This window comes from Kluyveromyces marxianus, chromosome 6 (assembly GCF_001417885.1).
Source record: "Kluyveromyces marxianus DMKU3-1042 DNA, complete genome, chromosome 6".
In the NCBI taxonomy this organism is placed as follows: Eukaryota; Fungi; Ascomycota; class Saccharomycetes; order Saccharomycetales; family Saccharomycetaceae; genus Kluyveromyces; species Kluyveromyces marxianus.
Window position 1 is genome coordinate 267,966 of NC_036030.1, and position 21,973 is coordinate 289,938.

The following is a 21,973-nucleotide window of genomic DNA, read 5'->3' on the forward strand; positions in this document are numbered from 1 at the left end:
ACATGTTTTCTTTTTTACTAGTGAAGAATACAAGCTGGTGCTGTTTCTGAGCTCTTTTCTCTTCATTTTATAATTCTCTTGGATGAATCGTTCGGGATTCCAAGTTTGTAACATTTATAGGTATAACTAACTAACTTATGTATATTAATATCAAATGCGTTAGAAAATATAAACGGCTGTAAACCAGACAAAAAAACAAGTACACACACATACACAGAAAAAGAAAGGGTTCAAGATGTCCGAATTGAAGGAGATGAATATACGTCTATAATTATTACACTTAATCGTAGTATAGAATTTATTTCTGGGTCCTATCTGCTATTATATCAACCACGATGTTGACTACAGACACTAATACTTCGACACCCACAAGCAATATAACAATGAATTCCAAATATTCTTCATGAGAATGTCCCAACTGTTCTTTCAACATTTGCAAAAGATCACTAATAACTTCTAGTCTTTGATTCAAGAGGGCAACCCTTTGATTGATTTCCAAGTATCCTCTTGTTGCCTGATAGATAGGTTCTAACTGCGGTTCAGACCACATAATTTCTGGCGAGTCCAACACAGACCCGTGAAGGTTAATGTTTATTCTCAAAATGAATAACTCACCAATACTCTTCATAATATCCTCTTTGCTCATCGACACTTTACCGCTACATGCAATTTCTTGAGGTATATCTTGAGTGTCTTCAATCGTGTTATCAACCAATTCTTCGAATAACGATATCTTCACACTTTGCGCTATAGCATGCGAGATGGAGAGCTTGATCATATAATTAGAACCATCACGAAGTGTAATAAAATCGTTGTAAATTCTAGGTTGGTAACTCTGTGTAATATAGTAATTGAATTCTTCCACTTGAACATCTTCCTCTGCCAACTTTTCCTTCTCAAAACGTTCGAGGTCTCTCAAAAAGGCCTTTTCCTCCCTTTCTGTGAACCCCCACATCACTATTACACCATATTCAAATATAAACAAGTCCGGTTGTTTATCGCTGGTACTAATTTCCCCACCTTCCTCATCCAATCGTATCACATCTTCATGTTCAAATCGCTTATCTCCTCTCCAATCAGTATATATGAACGGTGTGTACAAACACTCATCGAAAAGTTTCGGATGTGTGTGATTCTGTCTTTTGCAGTCCTTAAGCCACCTAATAAGCTCTTTCATCTTGTACAAACTCGCAGTACAATAGGCTGTGACTCTGGGCAACAAGTGTCTCTGATTTTTACCTAATTTCTCGGCATCCCTCCTCGCAGGCTTATCGGTGATTCGATTCACTTGAGAATAGACATCTCTCTCTGGTGGATCACTTTCTTCAGTGATCCTTTCAAATGGCTCATCCGGCAATAGTTTGAGCTTTTGAGCCTTCCTCGAAGTACGTTGGGCTCCAACCTTCGAATTCCCCTTCAAGGGTACATGTTCTAAATTTACCTTTCCGTCACTACTGCTTCCTCGAGAACCACCATTGTTGGGCTTTGGAACATATTTCTGAGCCGTTACATCTATATCAGGCCTCTTATTCGTATTAATATTACTCTTGATGCTATTTTTATTACTGTCTGTAGCTGTAGTATTAGCTGAACCATCTCTTACACCAGTTGTTTTGCCATCACTTGCATCCCCGACACTTAATAATGGCTCATTTTCCTCAGACATCCTGATTTAGACACTTGTGTATCTCTACAACTCCACAATAGCCTTCTCTGAATGCCCTATCCCCTTTTCTTTATCAATATTGCTAAACCTTATCGCCTTTTGTCTTGTTGAAACTCTATCAAAGGTTTAAACTTTTTTGTTAATATCGTCAACATGGGATTCTGAAAAAAATTAAAAGAGAAAATGTGAAATAAAGCACTGGGCCAAGCAATATGGCATATAAAAAAAAAACATTGAAGGCGGAAAGAAGAGAAGTCTGGTGATTTCATGATAAAGGAAGGAAGGAAGGAGGGAAGAAAAATATCATTTGAGTTCTTGCAGTAGATTAATACTAGAAGTTAACTTTTGGTGAGAGTGTGAAAGTTGGGCGAGATCAATCTTATTGACTTTATTATTAGTGCAGACTACCAAACTATTTCATAGTTTAGAGCACCCAGGAGAGGTACTATATTATTAAAGAAAAGAATGACTGACTTACCTGTAAGCATTGAAGCTGAGAAGGGCGAGAATTCTGAGCTAGCGGCTACAGTGAAGCGACTTTCAGAAGAAAATGAGGCGCTTTCTCTTGCGGTACACAGGACACGTCTTTCTGTTAAAAGACTGAGGTTAGAGTACGGAGTGTTACTCGAGAGACTAGAGTCGCGGGTTCATGCTGACCAAAGCCTCAAGTATGAGTCTCCATTACCAAACTTGGAGTCGTTTAAGAAGTCGTTGCTAGAGTCCATGCCAGCTAGGACACGCAAAAAAAAGGGTAAGAGTAAAGATAAAAGAGATCCAAATCTACCAAAGAGGCCAACGAACGCTTATATTCTCTTTTGTGAAATGAACAAAGACAAAGTGAAGGAGATGAATGAGAATGCAGATATGACACGGCTGATGGCCGAAATATGGAACGGGCTGGATGAAGAAGCCAAGAAGCCATATTATGATTTGTATAACGAGGGAAGACAGAAATATGAACAAGAAATGTCAACCTACTCTAAGAAGAAGGCTACACAGGAAACAGAGAATAGCGAATCTAGTAATACTAATGAGAACGAGAACGAGAACGAGAACGAGAACGAAAATGAGAACGAGAACGAGAATGATCAAGAGAATGAGAATGAGAATGAGAACGATCAAGAGAATGATCAAGAGAACGATCAAGAGAACGATCAAGATAATGACAACGACGGAATGGATATAGACTCGGATGTCACTCAGCAAGAACTCGATATTGCTACAGATCAATTAGATGAAGGTATGGAGAGTGAAACAAACAGTGAAGCTTAGGAGCTATAGTATCCTTTTTGTAATTCTCAATTCCTATGTTGTAATTATATATACATATAATAAGAAAAAAATATAAAGATTCCAATCTCTGAATGCCACATTAGAGCTTATGTATTCTCAAAGAGTTTAAAGCACAGACATTATTCTTTATGCTATGTTATTAATATATATATATGTAATGTTGATTATAGATGCATACCTAAATGTACAAATATTTGTCTATAATTTAGAAAGTCTTTAATTCCTTCTCTTTTTGTTTTTTCTTTGATAGAACCCATTTTCATCCTTTTCATGCTTTCTCTTTTCTCTTGATCTTGCATGCTTTCTCAATTTTTTGTTTGCAGCCACTTCTGGAGCCCTTACTGCCAATACAGCACGTTTTGCCTTTCTTTCCTGTCTTCTTTGCATAACTTGTTGCTTAACTCTGGCATATGCAGCTGTGTAATCGGATACTGATATTTTCGATTCTAAGATCTTAATACATTCCGAACCCAAATTGTGCAATTCTTGTTGATCCTCGTCTAAGCCGTAAGTATTAGGTTCTAGGTACATGTAGAGAGGCATGATAAACTTATCAGCATCCTTAGAAAGTCTTTCAGAACTCAAAACTTGAATTATTAGTGCAGCAAGTTGGATTGCAGCCTTTTTGGAATTGAACGAGTCGTTTGGATTATCCTCACTTCTAATAATCCATCCTGTTCTTCCAATAGCGAAGTCGATAGCATCTGCATATTTGAATGCCGAATTCTCTTCGGTACTGTCAATGTATGGAGTTTTGTTCTCATTCCATCTCATGATGATAACTAGAAGAGTTTTAACTGCGACGGACGACAAGTTTTCTGGAAGATTTGGAGCACCCAACAAACGGAATAATTTATATGCAATTGTTTGTACTTCATAATCTGTCAAAGGAGTTCCTAACTTATCTGAATTGTTGATTAGTTGGTTAACAAGACGAACAGCAGATAAACGAACCCAGGAGTGAGGATACAACAAACAGTTCATAATTTGTGACCATGTCTCCCTGAACTCATCTGTGAAAGCTCTTTCCTCATTTTTGGACACAAACACACTGAAAACACCCAATGTGGTATAAACTAGATCCCATGAAGAGTCTGATCCAACTTCTGTGTTTGAAATAATAGATTTTACCCTAGTGAGTGCCAAGGAATCTAGAGCTTCGTTTGTGCTTGGACCTAGTTTGTTAAGGTAGATCTTATAGATCTTCAAACCTAAGCCTATAAATAGAGTGTTATCGGCCTGCTTCAACCATGCTAAAATGAATTTCTCAATTTCTCCCATGTTTTCTTCTCCAAGCTTTTCGAATAACGAGGCAAGAAGAACGGATGCCATTTCACGACATTTAGGAGAGTCATCTTGAACACATGTATTCGCCAACGACACAAAGAATGAAGCAGAAATCTTCTTGACTAGTTCCACACCTGATCTGTTGATCACGAGATTAATCAATTCTAAGACAGACTGTCTACCATCTTGAGAAGGATACTGCAAGTTAGTGACCATGAAACGGAACTGCTTTTCTAATCTTCCTTTACTTTGGTCATATTCCATGAGGAAATGATAGTAAACACCTCTTGCTACATCTCTAATTTCCTTAGAGTGATTGGTAACCATAATCTCAGCAATGTTATCAACAACATCATAAAGCTCTGGAAGCATGACGTGTTTTGATACCAATGCCTTCACAAAGTTAAAAGCTAGACCTTGCTTACTTGGCTCCATCAAATCAGGTTGAATACGTCCTAAAATATAACCCAAAGCTGTATCTTTCAATTGAATATCTTTGTGACGAATCATGACCGACAAAAATTTTAGTCCCATTTGACACAAGTCTGAAGAAGTCGATGGTGAGTTCTTAATTAATTCCAAAACTTTTCTAGCGCAATTTTTAAAGATTGCCTCTGATTCTTCTTCAAATTCTAATTTGATGATAATAGTTAAAAGACGTAATGTACTCATGACAACACCTTCGCTATCAGAAACCAAAGTCTCTTTAAGAAGAGGAATAAAGCCCTGTAAGTATTTAACCTCCATCAAATTAGGATTCTTTGTAATTGCAGTTCTTAAGAGATCCAAAGAGAACCTTTGGAGAGTGTGAATGTAAACGGTGTTATCGTTAGAAACAATTCCGGATTTAGCATTGAGGTCAATCAAAAAGAATTCTTCCTTTTCTGTTTTTGGTCTATGTGGTTGTCTTTGTCTAACATCTGTAGATTGTGATTTATTGAAAATCTCATAACACAATTTTAGGACATCTGGAGAAGACGATTCTTCATTGTGATTCAAACCTAAAGCATACCTTCTCAATAATTCATTTAGTTTGTTTTGAGACTTCAAAGCCATTCTTTCTTGCAATAAGACGGTTATCGGACGTAACAAAACACCGAACATAGGAAGTCTGATATTTGATGTTACTAATTCCGCTGTATCATAACTCTTGTTGAATTTCACTTCTTTCATCTTTGAAGTGTAACCTTCAGCATCTTTTTCCTGTCCGGCAGCCCCGAATGTATCTTCCATAATTACTCCAACGATCATAGCAAGAGATTCATCTAAATCGCCGTGCTCGAGGTTTTTGGAAATAGACATCAAAACATAGTGCAAGGAGTAACTCAAAACATGAATTTGAGAACCTCTTGTAAGAGCCGATTTCAACTCCTTGATAATAAATGATAAGTATTGAGGACCAAGAATGGATGCAAGATTTGCTAAGTTCTTTCTAACAGCTTCACGCAATTCCTCTGATCTACTACGCAAAACCTGACAAACACTTGTTAAAATACCCGGTAGAAGAGAGGTAGTCTCTTCTTTGTCCAATCCAAGGACGAGATTCACTAAGGCCTCCGATAAGTGAATTCTTGATACGATTGTATCATCATCTCTAGTTGATAGTGTTTTACTCAAGTCTGGATAAACATCATTTTTAATGAAAGATTCAGGATCTTGGTAAGTTTTAGGGAACTTTCTAATCATTGGTAGAGAGTCATCATTCTGTCTTAAAGCTTGCAATGTATTTTTCAGAGAGACGGATATATTAACAATGAGGAGAACAAGTTCCTTTGAATGCTCAGAATTCTTTTTTAGCATAGAAGCATATCTTCTGAATAGAGCCTTGTATTGGTTCCATGACATGTAGTTGGAAAGAGTACCAATTGTAACAACTGTTTCGTTACCAATGTTTCTATACTTTTCTTCCGAAGAGAAGACGTAGCGTTCAATCATTGGGATCAAATAATGAGAAATAGTGTTATCAGAAAGCTTAGGAGCGTGCTCTCTTAACCGTCTAACAGCCCTTTGACGACGGTGCAATTGAATGTGGTTAATATTGATAAAGAAATCTGCTTCTTCATCACCATTGTGTAGTAGCACCTTCATATCTTCAATCTCAGGTAGGAACTGGGAATTAGTAACGATATAGGAAATCAAAGAGATATATTCATTTTGTATTTCCTCTATGGTTTTTCTCAAACCAGATCTGACATTTGGTAAAATGACGGTTTGCATTATATCAATGAATCCCTTTGCTGCTTCTAGAGATTCCTTTGAGTTCATACAATCCACAAATCTACACAAAGTGTATGAGGCGTTAGTCCTGATGGCCAATTCTTCTGTGTCATTGACAAAGAATAGACAAGAATACACTACAGGAAGCCATTGGGTTTCATTGTACTGTTGACAATCAACTTCAGTGAACGTTTTGAATGCAGGCAATCTTCTTTCGAAGTCATATTCCCTCATTCTAGTCGTTGAATAGGAATTGAGGTCACTTAGTAGTTTAGCAACATCTTCATATTCACTGAATCTAGCACCAATGCTGGTGAAGACACTGTTCAACGATTGTCTTAAATCTTTATCAGAGTAAGACCTGTACAACTTTGAAGCCGCTGTATACAATGGTTCGATTTGAGAGAAAGAGCAATCATAATCATTAATTAAGGATGCAAGCGTTTTCAAGATTTTAACTTTATCCTTGACAGTAAATTGAGAGAGATCCTTTTGCAAAGCGTGTGTCAATGAGTTAACCAATAACTCCCTAGTTTCATTATCTTCCACGTATCCTAACTCAGTGATGTTTAGTAACAAATCCACAGCAGAAGATATCACGTTATGGTCAGTGCACTTTTGTAAGATATATGGGAGTTGTTGTAACGAAGTTGTAACAACTAAAATGATTAATTCCACATATCTTGGGTCCTTATCTGGAGCATTAATGATTTTGTTACAGAAGTTGAGAATGACACCTATAACAGATTCTTTTGCATTGGAATTTTTTAAAGTTTTCATTAAAGCGACAACCGCAGATAATTCGTTGTAGTACAAGAAATTGTACAAAGGCTTTTGCTCAGCCCAGTAGGTGATGATCTTCATGACCGATGATGGTTGCTGCAAATTTTCGTCTTCAAACTTTTCAAGACGAGGAGAAATAACGTTATTGAATATGTCAGAGATGTATGGACTCCAATCCAAAACATCTCCTAATTGGTTGAAAAGATTATACAAGCACTTGAATCCCAATGGTCTTAGATTCGAAGCAATCTTTTCCATGAATTGCTCTTCCGACTTTTCAGAACTAATGTAAACGGACATAGTGATTGCATATATCAACGGCCTTATGACAGTTTTCATGACATCAGGATAATGCGAACCCAAAACCGCAAGACATGAGTTAACAACGTTGATGAAACCCAACATCTTTCTTAATGTTAAGGATGTAGCATAAGATGGATCAATTTTATTGCCGTTCTCGAAGAAGTATTCATATTTGAATTTGCTTGTAGCAAGTTGCAAGAACTGAATAATGTAGTGATTCTTCAAACTGGGTAAGATGGTAATAACTGCAGTTTTTCTACTTTTCTTTAATCCACTGGTGTTGGGGGTTTGTACACGTCCAAAGAGTATTCTCACGATGAGTCCCATAACAACATCTTCATCTTGACTCTGTATCGTTCTGCTATCATCAGTAGCCAAGAACTTAGTAATCTCATCTTTGAAAAGAGTATCATCCAAAAGATTCTTTAAGTTATCTTTGTATTTAGTGATATGAGGATCCTTGTAGCAGAACAATGCATCTAATGCCAATCTTTGTACTTCTGTAGTTCTACTACTCAACAAAGCCATCATTCTTTCGTGAACTTCTTCAGATTTGTAGATAGCTTTGATGTTTTTGAATTTTCCTATCAACTTTAGCAAGAGATTACGGTCACTTTCACTCCATTTAGAAGCTGTTAACATGCTGTCTTCTAGAGTATTCTGTTGATCTGCTGAAAAGACCTCTTCAAATTCTTCTTCATTGAAAAGGAATGGTACAATATCTCTTGAGTGACGTTCAGCCAAATTTGGAATAGACAAAAGGACTTTAAAGATTTGACTTCTGATTAAAGAAGGATATTCCATGGAATTTCTTCTTTCTTCCAACAAATCTAAGATACTAGAGTCTGCTGAAGTGTACTTTTTGAAAGCTTTATCAGAAAGCAGTATAGAGTCGTTCAATCTATTGACACTAACAGTCCAGAAAGCTTCTTGGAGTTCGGAATCATTTGGAATGTGATAATAATTGATTTCATTTGGCTTATCAAGAACTGTAAGGAATTGCATCGATAGGCTCCATACCAAAGACTGGTTTTTCGTGTAAATGTCAGGAATAATCTCGTAGATGGCTTCCCAAATTGGAGAAAATCTCACAGTTAATAGACCAAACATGTGTTTGAAGAAAATATTGGTCAATAATTCTTGGGGCTCGATCTTGGCAAAGTCTGAGCCCAATTTTCTGATTCTTAAAGGTAAATCACGGCTGGTATGGTGATCCAATGGGATTTCTTCTAAAATTTTAAGGTCATAGTAAAGTTGGGGAACAGTTGCACCTTGCTTCTCAATAATGTTGATTATCAACTTAAAAGTTTCATAACGAATACTCTTATCCGGAAGCAAAAGGTTGTCAGTCAATGGGAGTAAAATCTTGTTTAATGGTTCTATAACACTTTTGATACTATCATCATCTGTATGAGATAAAACGTGCAAAACACCTTTTATGAAGTATTTGCTATCCTGCAGCTCTATAACTCTAGGCACCAAAATATTTAGCACCTCAACTGGGTATTTGGATGCATCATCGCTGAAAGTCATTGCCTGTAAGAGGTACCCTACAAAATCTTTTTCGAAAACTGAAAAGTTGCTATGCGTATCGAACATTCTCTGTAGCAAAGTCGTTAGAATTTGTTCATTCTCTGCTTGTAAGGATCTAAGAATTATGAGTCTCCAGTATACTGAAAAGATGCTTTCTTGGTCTGTCAAGTCCGAACTACTGATATCGTGAAGTAACTGTTGGGTCAATTCTGGAATGGAAAGTTGAACTTTCAAAGAGGAGTCTTCGCTTGCCTCTAGTTCCAAAAGGAACAATGCTATCTTTGGCAAGCTATCTTGCCAGCAGTTGTTAATATATTTCTGCAAATATTTTAGACCGTTGAAGGACAGTACTTTTGCCTTATCAATATCAATGGCAACTTTGAAGAATTCGATGAAATGCTTAGAGAACCCCTTAGTGTTACCACTCAAGAAAAAGTCGAATATGTACTTGTGGAACGAGGTTAAAGTTTTCACGTCTGCGTTACGGAGAACAACGGCGAACGTAAACGACACCAAATTCACATCAGAATCCGCCAAATTCGCGTGCTCGGTACATTTACGTAGGACACCCGTGAGTTTTTCCCAGCTGGGAACTTTCCTACCACTTTCTGCAAAAGAGATTGCTGCTATTATCTTCAAACATTTGGACACATCGCACGCGGGACTATCCAAATTCCCATCCAAGTACTGGACTATCAGCTCGTAGAGCGACTGTATATTCTCGGTGGATGCGTGTCTGATAATGTCCAACAGGATGTCACTGAGCAAAGAGACACACACCGCATCGGACTCCGACTTAAACGCTACTGTCAATAGCGTCTGGAATATTATGTTGGACCTCGAATGGAGTGCATCCGACGTACTCTTCAACGATTCCCCGAACAAAGTCTGCAACCCGTCGTAAAAGTTATCGTTTTCCAAAGAGCTTAGCTTCCCAAACGCAAACACAACAAACAACTCCAAGTTCTTCTGCTGCGACTTTCTTATTAGGAAAGAAAGCGCCTCCGCAGAAAACCGCGACAAGTACTCCTTCCGGTTAGACAACAACGGGAACAAAAGATCGAACGTGGGTCTCAAATCCTGCGTCAAGCTACGCGACAAGTATTTAAAAATGTACGCCAAACAGTTGAACCCCCACTCGAACACATTCGAGTTCTCAAACTCAGTAGCCGCCTCCAACAACCGAATCAAACACCGCATTGCCCTTTCATAGTACTTCATAAAATCAGGCCCCAAATCGTGACAGAACTGCGCCAAAATATCACACAACGGCTGCAACGACCTCTCATCGTGCTTATCTATATACTCCTCCAACCGTCCAAAAACCTCATCCGAATGGTACAACAACTGCGGCAATGTTTGCACCAATCCTTCAACACTATCCATAAACCCGCCAAAATTGCCGCTCATATTAATATCGCGCCAATGCTCAAAAGAGGCCAAAAAATGCGACGTCTCCACATCATCGTGCACCCTCCTGTCCAAGTTCCTGGCCGGCTCAATCCTCAAGTCATCGATTTTGTCCTTGAACGACGAGTATCTGTACCTCTTGGTAGATTTCGTAGTGCTCTTTTGTTTCGCCATTTTTGAAACTTCTTTACCTGGCTTCCACTTAAACCACTACCTTCAATCCAATCCCTGTCCTGCCACTATTCAATAGTAGTTTTAGTTACAGTTGCAGTTACAGTTGCGGTTACAGTTGCAGTTACAGTTGTTTGGTGTATGGTATAGTGATGTGTATATATATTCCTTACTTATTGTTTTGTTATTATTATGCGATGAGCTGAAAATTTTCTGAGCGCATTTCTTTTTGCGCCAGCCATCTCATCGCATAGATCAAAGAGAGGAAGAGAAAGGGAAGGGGAAGGGGAAATGTCCGGAGCTTGGCATGGGAGTGCCTATTCGGGGGGTGCCCCCACCTACACACGACAAACTATATTATGGCATAGACAACAAACAAACGTTATATTGTATTTTGGGGGTGGTTATACTAGTGTATTTTCTGTGTCTTGAACGTAGTGCGAAAATGCAATATAATGTAAATATGTAAGCAGAGGAAAAGGAGGTGTAAATTAGTGTGGGAAACGGAAAGCGGGACCGCCCCATATATGCAGGGGTTAACGGCTAGATATCCGCCAGGTGGCAGGGTACCTGAGATTATTCGTGAGCAAGTTGTTATTCGAGGAAAAAAAGAGCGGAGGGAAAACGGTTCGTCTGGGGCTAGTTTCTGGACTTTCTTTCCGCAGGACCCCATTCCCATTTCCAAAATTTATCTAAAGTTATATATATTATTATTATACATTATATATATATATATGTGTGAAAAGGGAGAAGCGGAGTTGTTGAGTTGGCCAAGAGAAGACCAAGCAAGCAGTTGGACATTCGAGCGAAATAGCATTGTACACCAGACAGAGGGAAAGATCTAGTATATCGAAAGGTCGTTGGAGAGACAAAGAAGAAGAAGCAAAAGAAGACCTATTTTTAATTACTAATGAGTAGTAGTACTAGTAGTATTAATTCAGGGTCTAGCAGTGCGACGGCGTCGGCTACTTCGAGTGGCGACGAGATTACAAACTCATGTTTTGGGGTTTCGTGCTCGAACCAGTGGGAGTGGGCGCGATGGGTGATATTTGTGTTGTTTATGGTGGTGCTTTCAGTGTTTGTTCTTACGACATTCCGGATCAACTATCTAAGACGGCGTAGAGGCCAGCAGCCGCTTCGATACGTTTCGTGGCTCACGCCACCGACGTATCGACAGGCGGAGAGCTCGAGAAACCGGACAGACGTACCGTTGACCGACTATGTCCCGCCATACACGGAAGAAGCCAACGAGAATGATTTGGGCTATTACGATCGCGATGGGGTGTTCCACGTGAACAGCAAGGCTGATCCACCGCCACCTATCGACGCATATGTCTTGGAGCGTCGTAACGATAGGGATGGCAACGTTGATCTCGAGATGCAGCAGACGGCGCGCACGGATCCTGACACGATAACTCCGAACACGCCGCTTCCTGCACCGCCTCCACCAGCATTCCAGCCCGATGCAATGGGCCACCCGGGCACCCCCGGCAGCAGCTCCTCCGATGTGACGTTCAGGAGCGCAAACCCCGTTCCCCCAACTAATAATACCAATACCAACGGGCACTAGCAAGCCATTGCACTCGCGCTGGTCGGTCGGTACATACAGCTCATAACGCTACGTAATATTATATAATGAAAGGACGCTCATTTGAACTAATTCAAATCAAGGGCACAATCATGTGAAAAGGCGCAGCCATTTCTGCTCTAACTCTAGCTCTGATTCTGACTCTGGTCCTGGTTCTTCTCTCGAGAGTGCCTTCTTATCGCGATGTTCTGACCGTAATTCCTCCTTCTCTTCTTTTTCCACCACTTGTTGCGGGCCTATCTAAGAGAACCCTTTTGACAGAATGGCTGAAAAGAGAAAAAAAAGTACGATCAGAGAGAGTCAAAATGTCAAAAAGTAAATATTGCAGCAGCAAATGCAGCCTTCATTGGTCTTGGTATTTCGCCAAACTGCAAGCTACAAAAAGGCCACGGTTGCAGCTGTGATCGATCCGCAAATCACACCTTACATTCTCGCAATTATCTATCTACCGGACTCCCCCAAAAAAACACTAACCAAAACCAAAAGCAGGACTTTGACCCTCAAAACAGAACACTACTCACTCTATGTTTGTAAATACCGACCCAACCAAAACACAGCTAGTTGGCCGGTCCGTTTATCTGTCGAACGGAACCAGCCATTTCGTCTATGATAACCCAGACACTTCCAGCAGCTGGGTGTGGGGCCGTTGGATCCTTTTCACGTTGGTCATCTTCGGTATTGCGTTTCTCGTATTCTGGACAAACTTGAGACGTCGTAAGCGTGGTGTCGATCCGATCGTCGGAACTTCCTGGCTTGCACCACCACCATCATACGGCCAATCCCAGCGTGAAAGGTACAATCCAAACAACCCACAGATGACCCAGCAACCGCTGCCTGTCTACACCGAGAATGCCAATGAGCGGAACGATTTGGGCTATTACGATAGTGAGGGTAAGTTCGTACCGACCGCTGTCGAGAACCCTGTTGGTGAGGGTGGGGGTTACCCTATGACTGATCAGCAAGGCGCAAGCTCATCTACGACTACTACAACTGACGCTACAACCACCACGACAAGTCCCGGCATCGAACGACCTGAAGCGGCCGCTACAAACCCAGCTACGTACACTCGGCCGGCAGGTCCACCGCCAAGCCACCATACATGAGGCCAGGCAGCCTCAACCCTGGGAGTTCTTGCTTTCAGAAAACTCCGCCAGCTGAGGCTGCGAGAGGCTTAGGCTTGGACAAAATCATCATCGGACTGAAAAATGAAAAGTGACAGTAATAAGCAACCTAAAAAAAAAAAAAAAAAAAAAGAAGAAGTAAGGCCTAGCAACTCTCAGCCTCCTGCAATTGCCTGCCTGTCTGCCTGCTTGCTACATATTCTGGAACCAAAGCCCTGTTGCTGTAGTAGTAGTAGTAGTAGTAGTTTCTCGGCTTGTATGGTGCGACAGATTTCCTCGATGAGTATGGCTGCGCCGACGCAAGTTATTTTAGGACTGACGTCCGAGAATACAGGTCTTGTATAATTCATATATAGGCACTAAGGTATCTGGCGTGTGTTATATTGTGTTCGGGAATAATTCGTTAGAGACCTGGACCCTGATACTAAGTAAGCAACCCGAGCAACCCCAATCTAATAAGATCACACTATATATTAAAAATGACAGTGCTTCCATATCTATACGTGCGAGACGACACCACAACGACAACCACCGATACCCAGAATAATGAGAAACAATCTGCATACATCCAGTGGGGTAGATACTGCATCGCGCCAGCTATCATCATATTCATTGCGATTGTGATATTCGCGATCAACTGGAGTCGTGCAAGAAATGGGATGAGGCCTATGAAGGGAACAGCATGGTTGTCGCCTACTGTGTTTTGTAGGTATGACATTAATGATGGTGTGCAGCCAATACAGCAAGTACCCAAGACGAACTATCCTACTGTGGTATACAGCGATCCACCGGTGGACATAACTCCTCCAGCATACACAGAAGCCACCAATCCCATTGACATGGGCGTGGGCTACTACAGCGAGGGAGGCCAGTTTGTGCAGACGGCGCCTAATTTGTACGAGGCAAGAGACGTTCCGGTAGAGAAACCAAAGGCTGCCGCTGCTGGTCTTTATGACCAACAAAGCTCGAGCGTGGAACGTTCGGGGAAATATTGAAATAAGTATATGTATACAATCGGCAAATAAAGAAACCTCTAAATACACAAGGATTATGGAATTGGAGACTAGGAGATGTGTTTGAGTTTGACTTTGAATTTGACTCTGTTCTGTTTAGTTGTCGCTGTCTCTTGCTCGAGAGATGCTGCTTTCTGGTGATGATTCATTTCCCCAATAATGCGCGCGCATTTTTTGGGTGGTTTTTTTTTTTTTTTTTTTTATTCAAAGGCTTATTTACTAAGACAATGCCTAATCTACAGCGATGAGATTTGGATATGGTAAAACGAGATATAAAAGGGTGGGTATTGTTGGTAAAATAAAACGTTGTATTCCCAGTGGTAGACACTTCTGGAAATCCAAAAAAAAAAGCAGTGTAACTAACTGCAAGAAATAACTGCGTGTTTGACACATAATAGAGACAGTATGGTAGGTAGTGTAAAGGAAGTTACTCCGGACTTTAAGAATGCGGACTTGATTCGCAAAGGTGCTTACGTTAATGGTAAGTGGATCGAAAACGCAGCTGAGACGTTTGAGGTAACGGATCCTGCTACTTTGAAGGTGATTGCTACTTTGCCTGATCAGCCTTTGGAAGCGGTTTACGAGGCAATTGATGCTGCAGAGACGTCGTTCCGTTCTTACAAGAAGACTGGACCAAGACAAAGAGCTCAATTGTTGCGGAAATTGTACGACTTGATGATGGAGAACGTGGATGACTTGGCCAGAATCATAACCTGGGAAAACGGCAAGGCTTTCGCAGAGGCCCAAGGTGAGGTGAAGTACGCAGCGTCGTATTTCGAATGGTACGCTGAAGAAGCAGTAAGGATGTACGGTACGACAATCCAGCCAAGCAACACGGCAAACAGAGCAATGACAGTGCGGCAACCAGTTGGGGTGTGTGGTATTATTTGCCCATGGAACTTCCCCAGTGCTATGATCACCAGAAAAGCAGGTGCGGCTTTAGCGGCAGGTTGTACCGTGGTTATCAAACCGGACGCACAAACACCGCTATCTGCGTTGGCAATGGCTCGTCTTGTTGAACAAGCCGGCTTCCCAGCAGGTGCTTTCAATGTGGTTTTGACCGCTACAAGAACACCTGAGTTTGGTCTCGCCCTTTGTGAATCTAGCAAAGTGAAGAAAGTTTCCTTCACAGGGTCCACCAACGTTGGTAAAATATTGATGAAACAGAGTGCCTCCACCATGAAGAAGCTTTCCTTTGAGCTAGGTGGTAACGCTCCAGTCATCGTTTTTGAAGACGCAGACTTGGAACAGGCTGTTACTCAAACCATGTTGTCGAAATTCAGAGGTCTAGGCCAAACTTGCGTGTGTGCTAACAGAATTTATGTGCAACGTTCAGTTATCGACAAGTTTGCCGAAAGCCTAGCAGAAAAAGTCAATGCGTTTGTCATTGGCCATGGGTTGGACCCTAAGACAACTCACGGTTGTCTAATCAACGAGAACGCCATCAAGAAGGTCGAAGATCACGTCAAGGACGCTTTAGAAAAGGGCGCTAAGACTGTTGTCGCTGGTGGCCGTAGAACCGACTTGGGCCCACATTTCTATGCGCCAACAGTCCTTTCCTATGTTCCTGCTACAGCAAAGGTTAACAAAGAGGAAACTTTTGGTCCTCTTTGTGCATTGATTCCATTCGACACTGCTGAAGAAGTTGTAGGATATGCAAACGATACAGAATTGGGATTGGCATCCTACGTTTTCTCCCAAAACATCAACACCATTTACACCGTCGCAGAGGCCTTGGAAACTGGTATGGTTTCATGTAACACTGGTTTGTTCACTGATTGCGCCATTCCATTTGGTGGTGTTAAGGAGTCAGGTTTCGGAAGAGAAGGTTCCTTGCATGGTATCGAGGACTACACCGTTATCAAGACGATCACTATTGGAAACCTACCATCTCCATTATAATATTAGTCAAATCAATCTTTCTCTTTCACACACGCTGTATAAGCTAACACATGAGAACTGGAGATTTGACCAACCTGTATATATACAGAGATATGTAACCTAACATCAAGATAAGTAAGTGTACAGGATTATGCATACAATAAAAATTTCATTTGTACAAGCTAGCCCCTGATTACTCCTGAAGCCTGGCTTTTTTGAGCTCTTTTTGTTCTGCCTGTCATGTTTCTTCGCGTTCCAACACACAACAACGTATCTTGTTAGTTTCACATATTAAGAACATCATCATCTTTAAGAAGCGCGTATTGAAAACTGGAAAAAGTGACCACACACCTTAAATTTCGACTCAAGCCTGGGTTTAAAGAGGAACAAAGGGCCTGTCTATACTTTGTTGTACTGCAGGGTTGTGGGAGGAAGAGGGAGAGAGGGTTTTTCTCTAATTTAGTGTGCATTGTTGTGCGCGTTTGGCCTCATAATTTCTGTGTATTATAGTTTTGGTTTATTAAACCGCTATGGACTTATACGAACAGCTTCCGTCCAGCGATATAATATATCAGCCTGAGTACAAGTTTCTACTGGATGCAGCCACATCGCATGGAATAACATGTTTGGACTTTTTATCGCAATCGCCTGCGAACTTGATGAAGGTAATCAATAGATCTATTAATGAGATCGTGAAGTTCCAGGAAACCTTACGAACTGAGTTTGATAAGGCAATTACGGAGATTAAAATACAAAAGAAGGTTGATATTGAATTAGAGGATCGTCCCATGTGCTTTACATCAGGTGATTCTGAAATTGATCGTTTGCTTGGGGGAGGCATCTATACCAAGGGCATCACTGAAATATTTGGCGAGAGTAGCACAGGAAAGTCGCAACTCTTGCTACAACTGGCACTCAGCGTACAGCTTCCGGAGGAAATGGCTGGTTTGCGAGGCCAGAGTGTTTATATCACTACGGAAGGTGATTTACCAACGAAAAGGCTTGATGGTATCATACAAAACTCATCATTGTTTAAGGATGAGGATGGAAACCCATTAGTATCTCAACGACGCATATTTACTGTTACATGCAATGATTGGGCTAATCAGGAACATGTGACTACGGTTCAACTACCTATTCTTTTAGAAAGACACCCCTCTATAAGATTGGTCGTGATAGACTCCATATCGCATCATCTCAGAGTGGAGTTGCAATCAAAAACATTTCAAGAATCTCGAGACAACAGGCATATTATAGACTGGATGGCGGAACACCTCTTAGGATTAGCACAAAAACATAATGTGGCAATTGTTGTTGCCAATCAAGTGAGTGATAAATTACTGCAAGAAAAACCTGTACAACAAGACTTTAAAGATTACGATTACCAATTAGGATGGTTTATCGGGTGGAAAAACTCCACAATTTATTATAGACATCAATTTAATGAACAGGAAAGGACAAATGAGGACCTACTAAGTGATGATGAAGACTACTCTTTAATAGTAGAGCAAGTTGCAAAAAAAGTACAACAAAAGAATAACGGCAATGGAGAATCAGCACCTGTAGCATCCACCTCAAATCAGCACCAGCCCCAACAACAGATACAGCAGATACAGCAACAGCAACAGCAACAGCAACAGCAACAGCAACAGCAACAGCAACAGCAACAGAACCAGAACCAGAACCAGAACCAGAACCAGAATAAAACTCCCGGACTCAACTTCATATCAAAAAGAAAGAGAGCATTGGATACTAAGGTTCCAGGTCTTGGCTTAACTTGGGCTAATCATCTGATGACTAGAATAAAACTTGAAAAATGGTATCAGGCATCACCTAGCATAAGAAGTGGGAATTTTGATTATGATGATACAACAGATCCAACAAAATTCTGGCAAGTGCGAAGAAACTTAAAAGTCGTCTTCTCAACGTATGCGCCTAAAGGTGAAATGCGCTATAATATTACAAGTGAAGGTGTTGTGTCCGTCAAATAATGTAAATATTACACAATTGCTTTTAGGGTTCTAATTTAAACACTTAAAATATACGTATATACTAACGCAGTAGATGGGAACGCGAGATCACGATTAAATAGGTATACACGTCTGAATTCACGACAGGGAAATAACTACAGTCATGGATATTTGGAATAAAAATACAATATAGCACTAGGCAAAAGAAAATCGAATAATATCAGAAGAAGAATATAAAACCAGCCTAACGATGAATAGTGCGAGAACCACAAGTGAAAATTATGATAGTATGAAAAATAATAATAATAATAGTAATAGTAATAGTAATAGTAAAAAGAAGGCGCTCAGTTTCTATTATTTACCCCGTTATTGTTGAAATTTGGATCCATGTCTTCATCATCGTCATCAATAACAGCATTTTCTTCATACGTTAGATCATATTCACCTTCAAAATCGTTGTCGTTATCTAACGTTAGTTTTCTTGCTCTTCTACGCTCTGCACCTACTTTACTGGAGCTGTCATCCTCATCCTCGCCAAGTATTATACTATTTCCAACAGAAGACGTTCCCTTTAGTCTGAATGCGGTCAAATACACATACGCGACTCTCTTTCTCTTCTTATTGAACAAAAACCACATAAGAGACCAAAGGTGCCCTGGTTCATCTTCAAGAAAAGATTTCTGAGGCACATATTGATAAAACGCGCATTCGTTGATATCCATATGTGAATTGATAGTCTCCCAAATCCATTCCTGAGGCGGTTTCCCCAAAGATATTAAAGTGTTCTCGAACTTCGAGATGAAGCTTTTTTTCGAACACTTGACAAAATCTGTTGGTTCAAGAGATGAAAAGTCATGGTCCGGATATGAGGCGTTTAAGATGGCTATTAGATAGGCGAAAGCTCTTCTACTAGCGGTTTCATTGATGGGACCAAACGGTCCGATATTCACGTTCTCTCTTGTTTGTACAGAAGACCTCCTTCTTTGTAGTGGCGAGTTTGACGCTTCGTGTATAGACCCACTTGTGCTTGGCCTTCTTTTCGAGGAGTCTGTATGGTTACTAGCGATACTCCCGGCACTGCTGCTCCTCCTTAAGAAAGCGGAATTGTGAGGACCAATTCCCAAAGATCCAGAGTCTACTGATGACGAGCTCATATAACCATTGCTGTTATTCAAATTGTTGTTGTTGTTGTTGTTGCTGTGGCTGTTGTTGCTGTTGCTTTGGGTTCCGGAAGTCACCACAGGCGAAGCCATACTGTCCGTAGACAGCACAAATTCCTTCAAATTTTGATCATTCAACTTATTAGATTTTATTACTGGTGAAACAGTTGCTCCATTGGGGTTCTCACTAACGGACATTCGTCTCTTCTGTTCCCAAAACGAATTGGGATTTGGGCTATGTAATTCCTCATTAATCTTCTCCTCAATTACCCCATTCTTTTCATCCACAGATTGCCTTCGATGAGCTGCCGCAGTTAATGACTCGCTCTCCTGTATTAAAGACTCCAAATGACGGTCAATCGTCTTATAAAGCTTCTTATCCGAAGCTACAGGCTTCGTTGTGAAAACGTCACAACCACCTGTTATACTACAATCAGACGTCTCAAAATTAAGAGCCTGATTGACAACTTCTAAATCAAACTCATCAATAAACTGAATCAATATCCGAATATCTGGGAGCACTTGTCCCCCAAAAAATAGATGTAGTTAGTTAGTATCATCAACAATATGTCTCATGATAGAGAGAACTACCCATAAATAACGCGAAAAACTCACATACCTTCATTGTTATTGCTATTCAAGGTGTTGTTCGAACCAAATTCAGGCCCAACAACTATAAAATACTGTCCAAATTGTAACCTAATGCCTCTGGTGCCATTAAATACCATCAAAACGAATACACACTCACTTTATAACCAAACATTTCGCAGGTTTGTTATTCATTCCTAATATTCGTTTCTAATTCAGCACATGTTGCCTTAAAAACGCGAGTCAAGTCAAAGGCCGGGTAACGGTTTCGGAGTAGCAGGTAGTAGTCATAATGGTGTGTTCTACTTACTGTAACGAGTTCCCACTCGGTCAGGAATCGAGCTTACTGAGATGAGTTCGAGGGAAATGTAGATATATATATATATATTAGAATAGTAGTGGGATGATACACATTAGATATTAATTGGATTTGGAAAAAAAGTCTGTTGTGGTTATTAGAATGTGGACTTACATGTACTGTTCTTTGTAGATCCAGTCTGCGCCAATCAGATCTGCACCGTGCTTTTGCGCTAGTCTGAACCATTTGGCAGCTCTTCTTGTGTCCTTTTTTCTATGGGCTGAGGCCTTAGACCAGATGGTTCCACATAAACACATCGAGTCCACGTGACCTAATGATGCGGCGTATTCGAGGCACTTTAGGCCCTTCCACTCGCTGGTCAAGACACCATAGCCCTTCAGGTAGGCTATTCCACATTCGTAGAGTGCTGGGGCTGCGGCGTCGTTATCCAGGTACGGTAGTGGTTCTGGCAGTTCGAATGGGTCGATGTTAGCATGAAGGACAGTGGCCTTGAAATCTTTGACTCCTGTGGCGCCTCTAATCCAGTTAAAGGATTCTTTCAGATCGATTTCAGTACCTGATCCGTATCTCAGCGCAAGTCCGTATAATAAGAATGCTGTTCTATCGCCTAGTTTGCAGGCCTCTTTTAAGTGAGCGGTGGATTCTTTGGCGTAGCCTTTGTTTCGTAGGTCAATTGCCATATTGATACGCTGCTTCGCGATCATGCGCTTATTTGAGCTGCTTTTGAGTGATAAGTCTGATGGAGCGCTGTTGTAACTAGTGTTGGTGCTCGTGCTGTTCGTGGTGGAATGGTTACCACGGGGGGCCGATTTGGGGTACTCAGCGTCGCGATCGCGATCGCGATCACGCTCACGATCACGATCACCACTAGGAAATGAAAAAGATTCCGAGGATGAAGGGGCAGACGGTAGACCGCTGTAGGATGGGGGTACTGATAGTACGGCAGGTCTTGGTTCCAGCAGCATTTTGTAGGTATGTTGGGATTTTACCGGGGTCTTAGAATAATGATCCACTAGTGCGCCTTGGGAATCTGCTTTCCTATGCTTTGAATTACCAAATATATTCTTACCATTATTATTAGTAGTAGTAGTACTGCCCTTCGAACCCGCGTTTTCGGGAGACTTTCGATACTCGTTCACTTCTGGCAACGGTTTATCATCATAAGAGGCAGAATGGCCCAGTTGTTGCGGAAACTTGAACGTCTCCAGGGGTGTACTGGGCGCCGATGTAGACTTGTTTGGAACCGTAATCTGATGTTGTGCGTTACGTGTTGGAGATGCGGACTCTTCAGCAACGGGAACCTTTGGAGACCTGAACAAATTCTTCAATGAAAACGACGATTTCTTTGCTTGGTGGCCTTTCTTAAAGTCCTTTGGCGGTGGAGTCGAAACCTCAGACAAGTAGTTATTCGGCTTTTTCCCCTTGGTGTCCTTGTTAGGAGTCTGGAAAACATTATTGGTTGCAAGCACCGATTGTTCACTTTCGGACGACGATTGCGTAGTAGGATGATTTAACACGATAGAAGAAAGACTAGCCTTTGGAGTATGCGACGGGGTGTGTACTGGCGTTTCAAAGTCCAGCTTATGGTAGGGAGAAAACATCATGTTCGTGATGGGTGGTGTCACGTTATATCTCACAGGTTCGTGTTTTCTGAATCTAAACTTTTCGAT

At 40.9% G+C, this 21,973-nt stretch overlaps 8 protein-coding genes across 8 annotated transcripts; 5 read left to right on the top strand and 3 right to left on the bottom strand.

Moving 5' to 3' along the window:
• Window positions 1-298: 298 nt before the first annotated feature.
• Window positions 299-1,666, bottom strand: RMD1 (Rmd1p; the record flags this gene model as incomplete). The annotated part of the gene is made up of 1 exon (XM_022820775.1): window positions 299-1,666. One exon carries the CDS (start codon window positions 1,664-1,666, stop codon window positions 299-301), a length of 1,368 nt encoding a protein of 455 aa, XP_022677204.1.
• A 465-nt stretch (window positions 1,667-2,131) lies between these two features.
• On the top strand, window positions 2,132-2,938 carry NHP10 (Nhp10p; the record flags this gene model as incomplete). Its single annotated transcript, XM_022820776.1, has 1 exon — window positions 2,132-2,938. The coding sequence occupies one exon, from the start codon at window positions 2,132-2,134 to the stop codon at window positions 2,936-2,938; it is 807 nt and encodes a 268-aa protein (XP_022677205.1).
• Window positions 2,939-3,175: 237 nt separating this feature from the next.
• Window positions 3,176-10,666, bottom strand: UTP20 (Utp20p; the record flags this gene model as incomplete). The annotated part of the gene is made up of 1 exon (XM_022820777.1): window positions 3,176-10,666. One exon carries the CDS (start codon window positions 10,664-10,666, stop codon window positions 3,176-3,178), a length of 7,491 nt encoding a protein of 2,496 aa, XP_022677206.1.
• A 907-nt stretch (window positions 10,667-11,573) lies between these two features.
• KLMA_60123 (resistance to Congo red protein) lies at window positions 11,574-12,233 on the top strand (the record flags this gene model as incomplete). The annotated part of the gene is made up of 1 exon (XM_022820778.1): window positions 11,574-12,233. The coding sequence occupies one exon, from the start codon at window positions 11,574-11,576 to the stop codon at window positions 12,231-12,233; it is 660 nt and encodes a 219-aa protein (XP_022677207.1).
• Window positions 12,234-13,851: 1,618 nt separating this feature from the next.
• On the top strand, window positions 13,852-14,367 carry KLMA_60124 (RCR superfamily family protein; the record flags this gene model as incomplete). Its single annotated transcript, XM_022820779.1, has 1 exon — window positions 13,852-14,367. The coding sequence occupies one exon, from the start codon at window positions 13,852-13,854 to the stop codon at window positions 14,365-14,367; it is 516 nt and encodes a 171-aa protein (XP_022677208.1).
• Window positions 14,368-14,790: 423 nt separating this feature from the next.
• On the top strand, window positions 14,791-16,287 carry UGA2 (succinate-semialdehyde dehydrogenase (NAD(P)(+)); the record flags this gene model as incomplete). Its single annotated transcript, XM_022820780.1, has 1 exon — window positions 14,791-16,287. The coding sequence occupies one exon, from the start codon at window positions 14,791-14,793 to the stop codon at window positions 16,285-16,287; it is 1,497 nt and encodes a 498-aa protein (XP_022677209.1).
• A 509-nt stretch (window positions 16,288-16,796) lies between these two features.
• Window positions 16,797-18,257, top strand: RAD57 (putative DNA-dependent ATPase RAD57; the record flags this gene model as incomplete). The annotated part of the gene is made up of 1 exon (XM_022820781.1): window positions 16,797-18,257. The coding sequence occupies one exon, from the start codon at window positions 16,797-16,799 to the stop codon at window positions 18,255-18,257; it is 1,461 nt and encodes a 486-aa protein (XP_022677210.1).
• Window positions 18,258-18,580: 323 nt separating this feature from the next.
• MAF1 (RNA polymerase III-inhibiting protein MAF1) lies at window positions 18,581-20,021 on the bottom strand (the record flags this gene model as incomplete). Its single annotated transcript, XM_022820782.1, has 2 exons — window positions 18,581-19,888; window positions 20,016-20,021. The coding sequence occupies 2 exons, from the start codon at window positions 20,019-20,021 to the stop codon at window positions 18,581-18,583; spliced, it is 1,314 nt and encodes a 437-aa protein (XP_022677211.1).
• Between the last annotated feature and the right edge of the window lie 1,952 nt (window positions 20,022-21,973).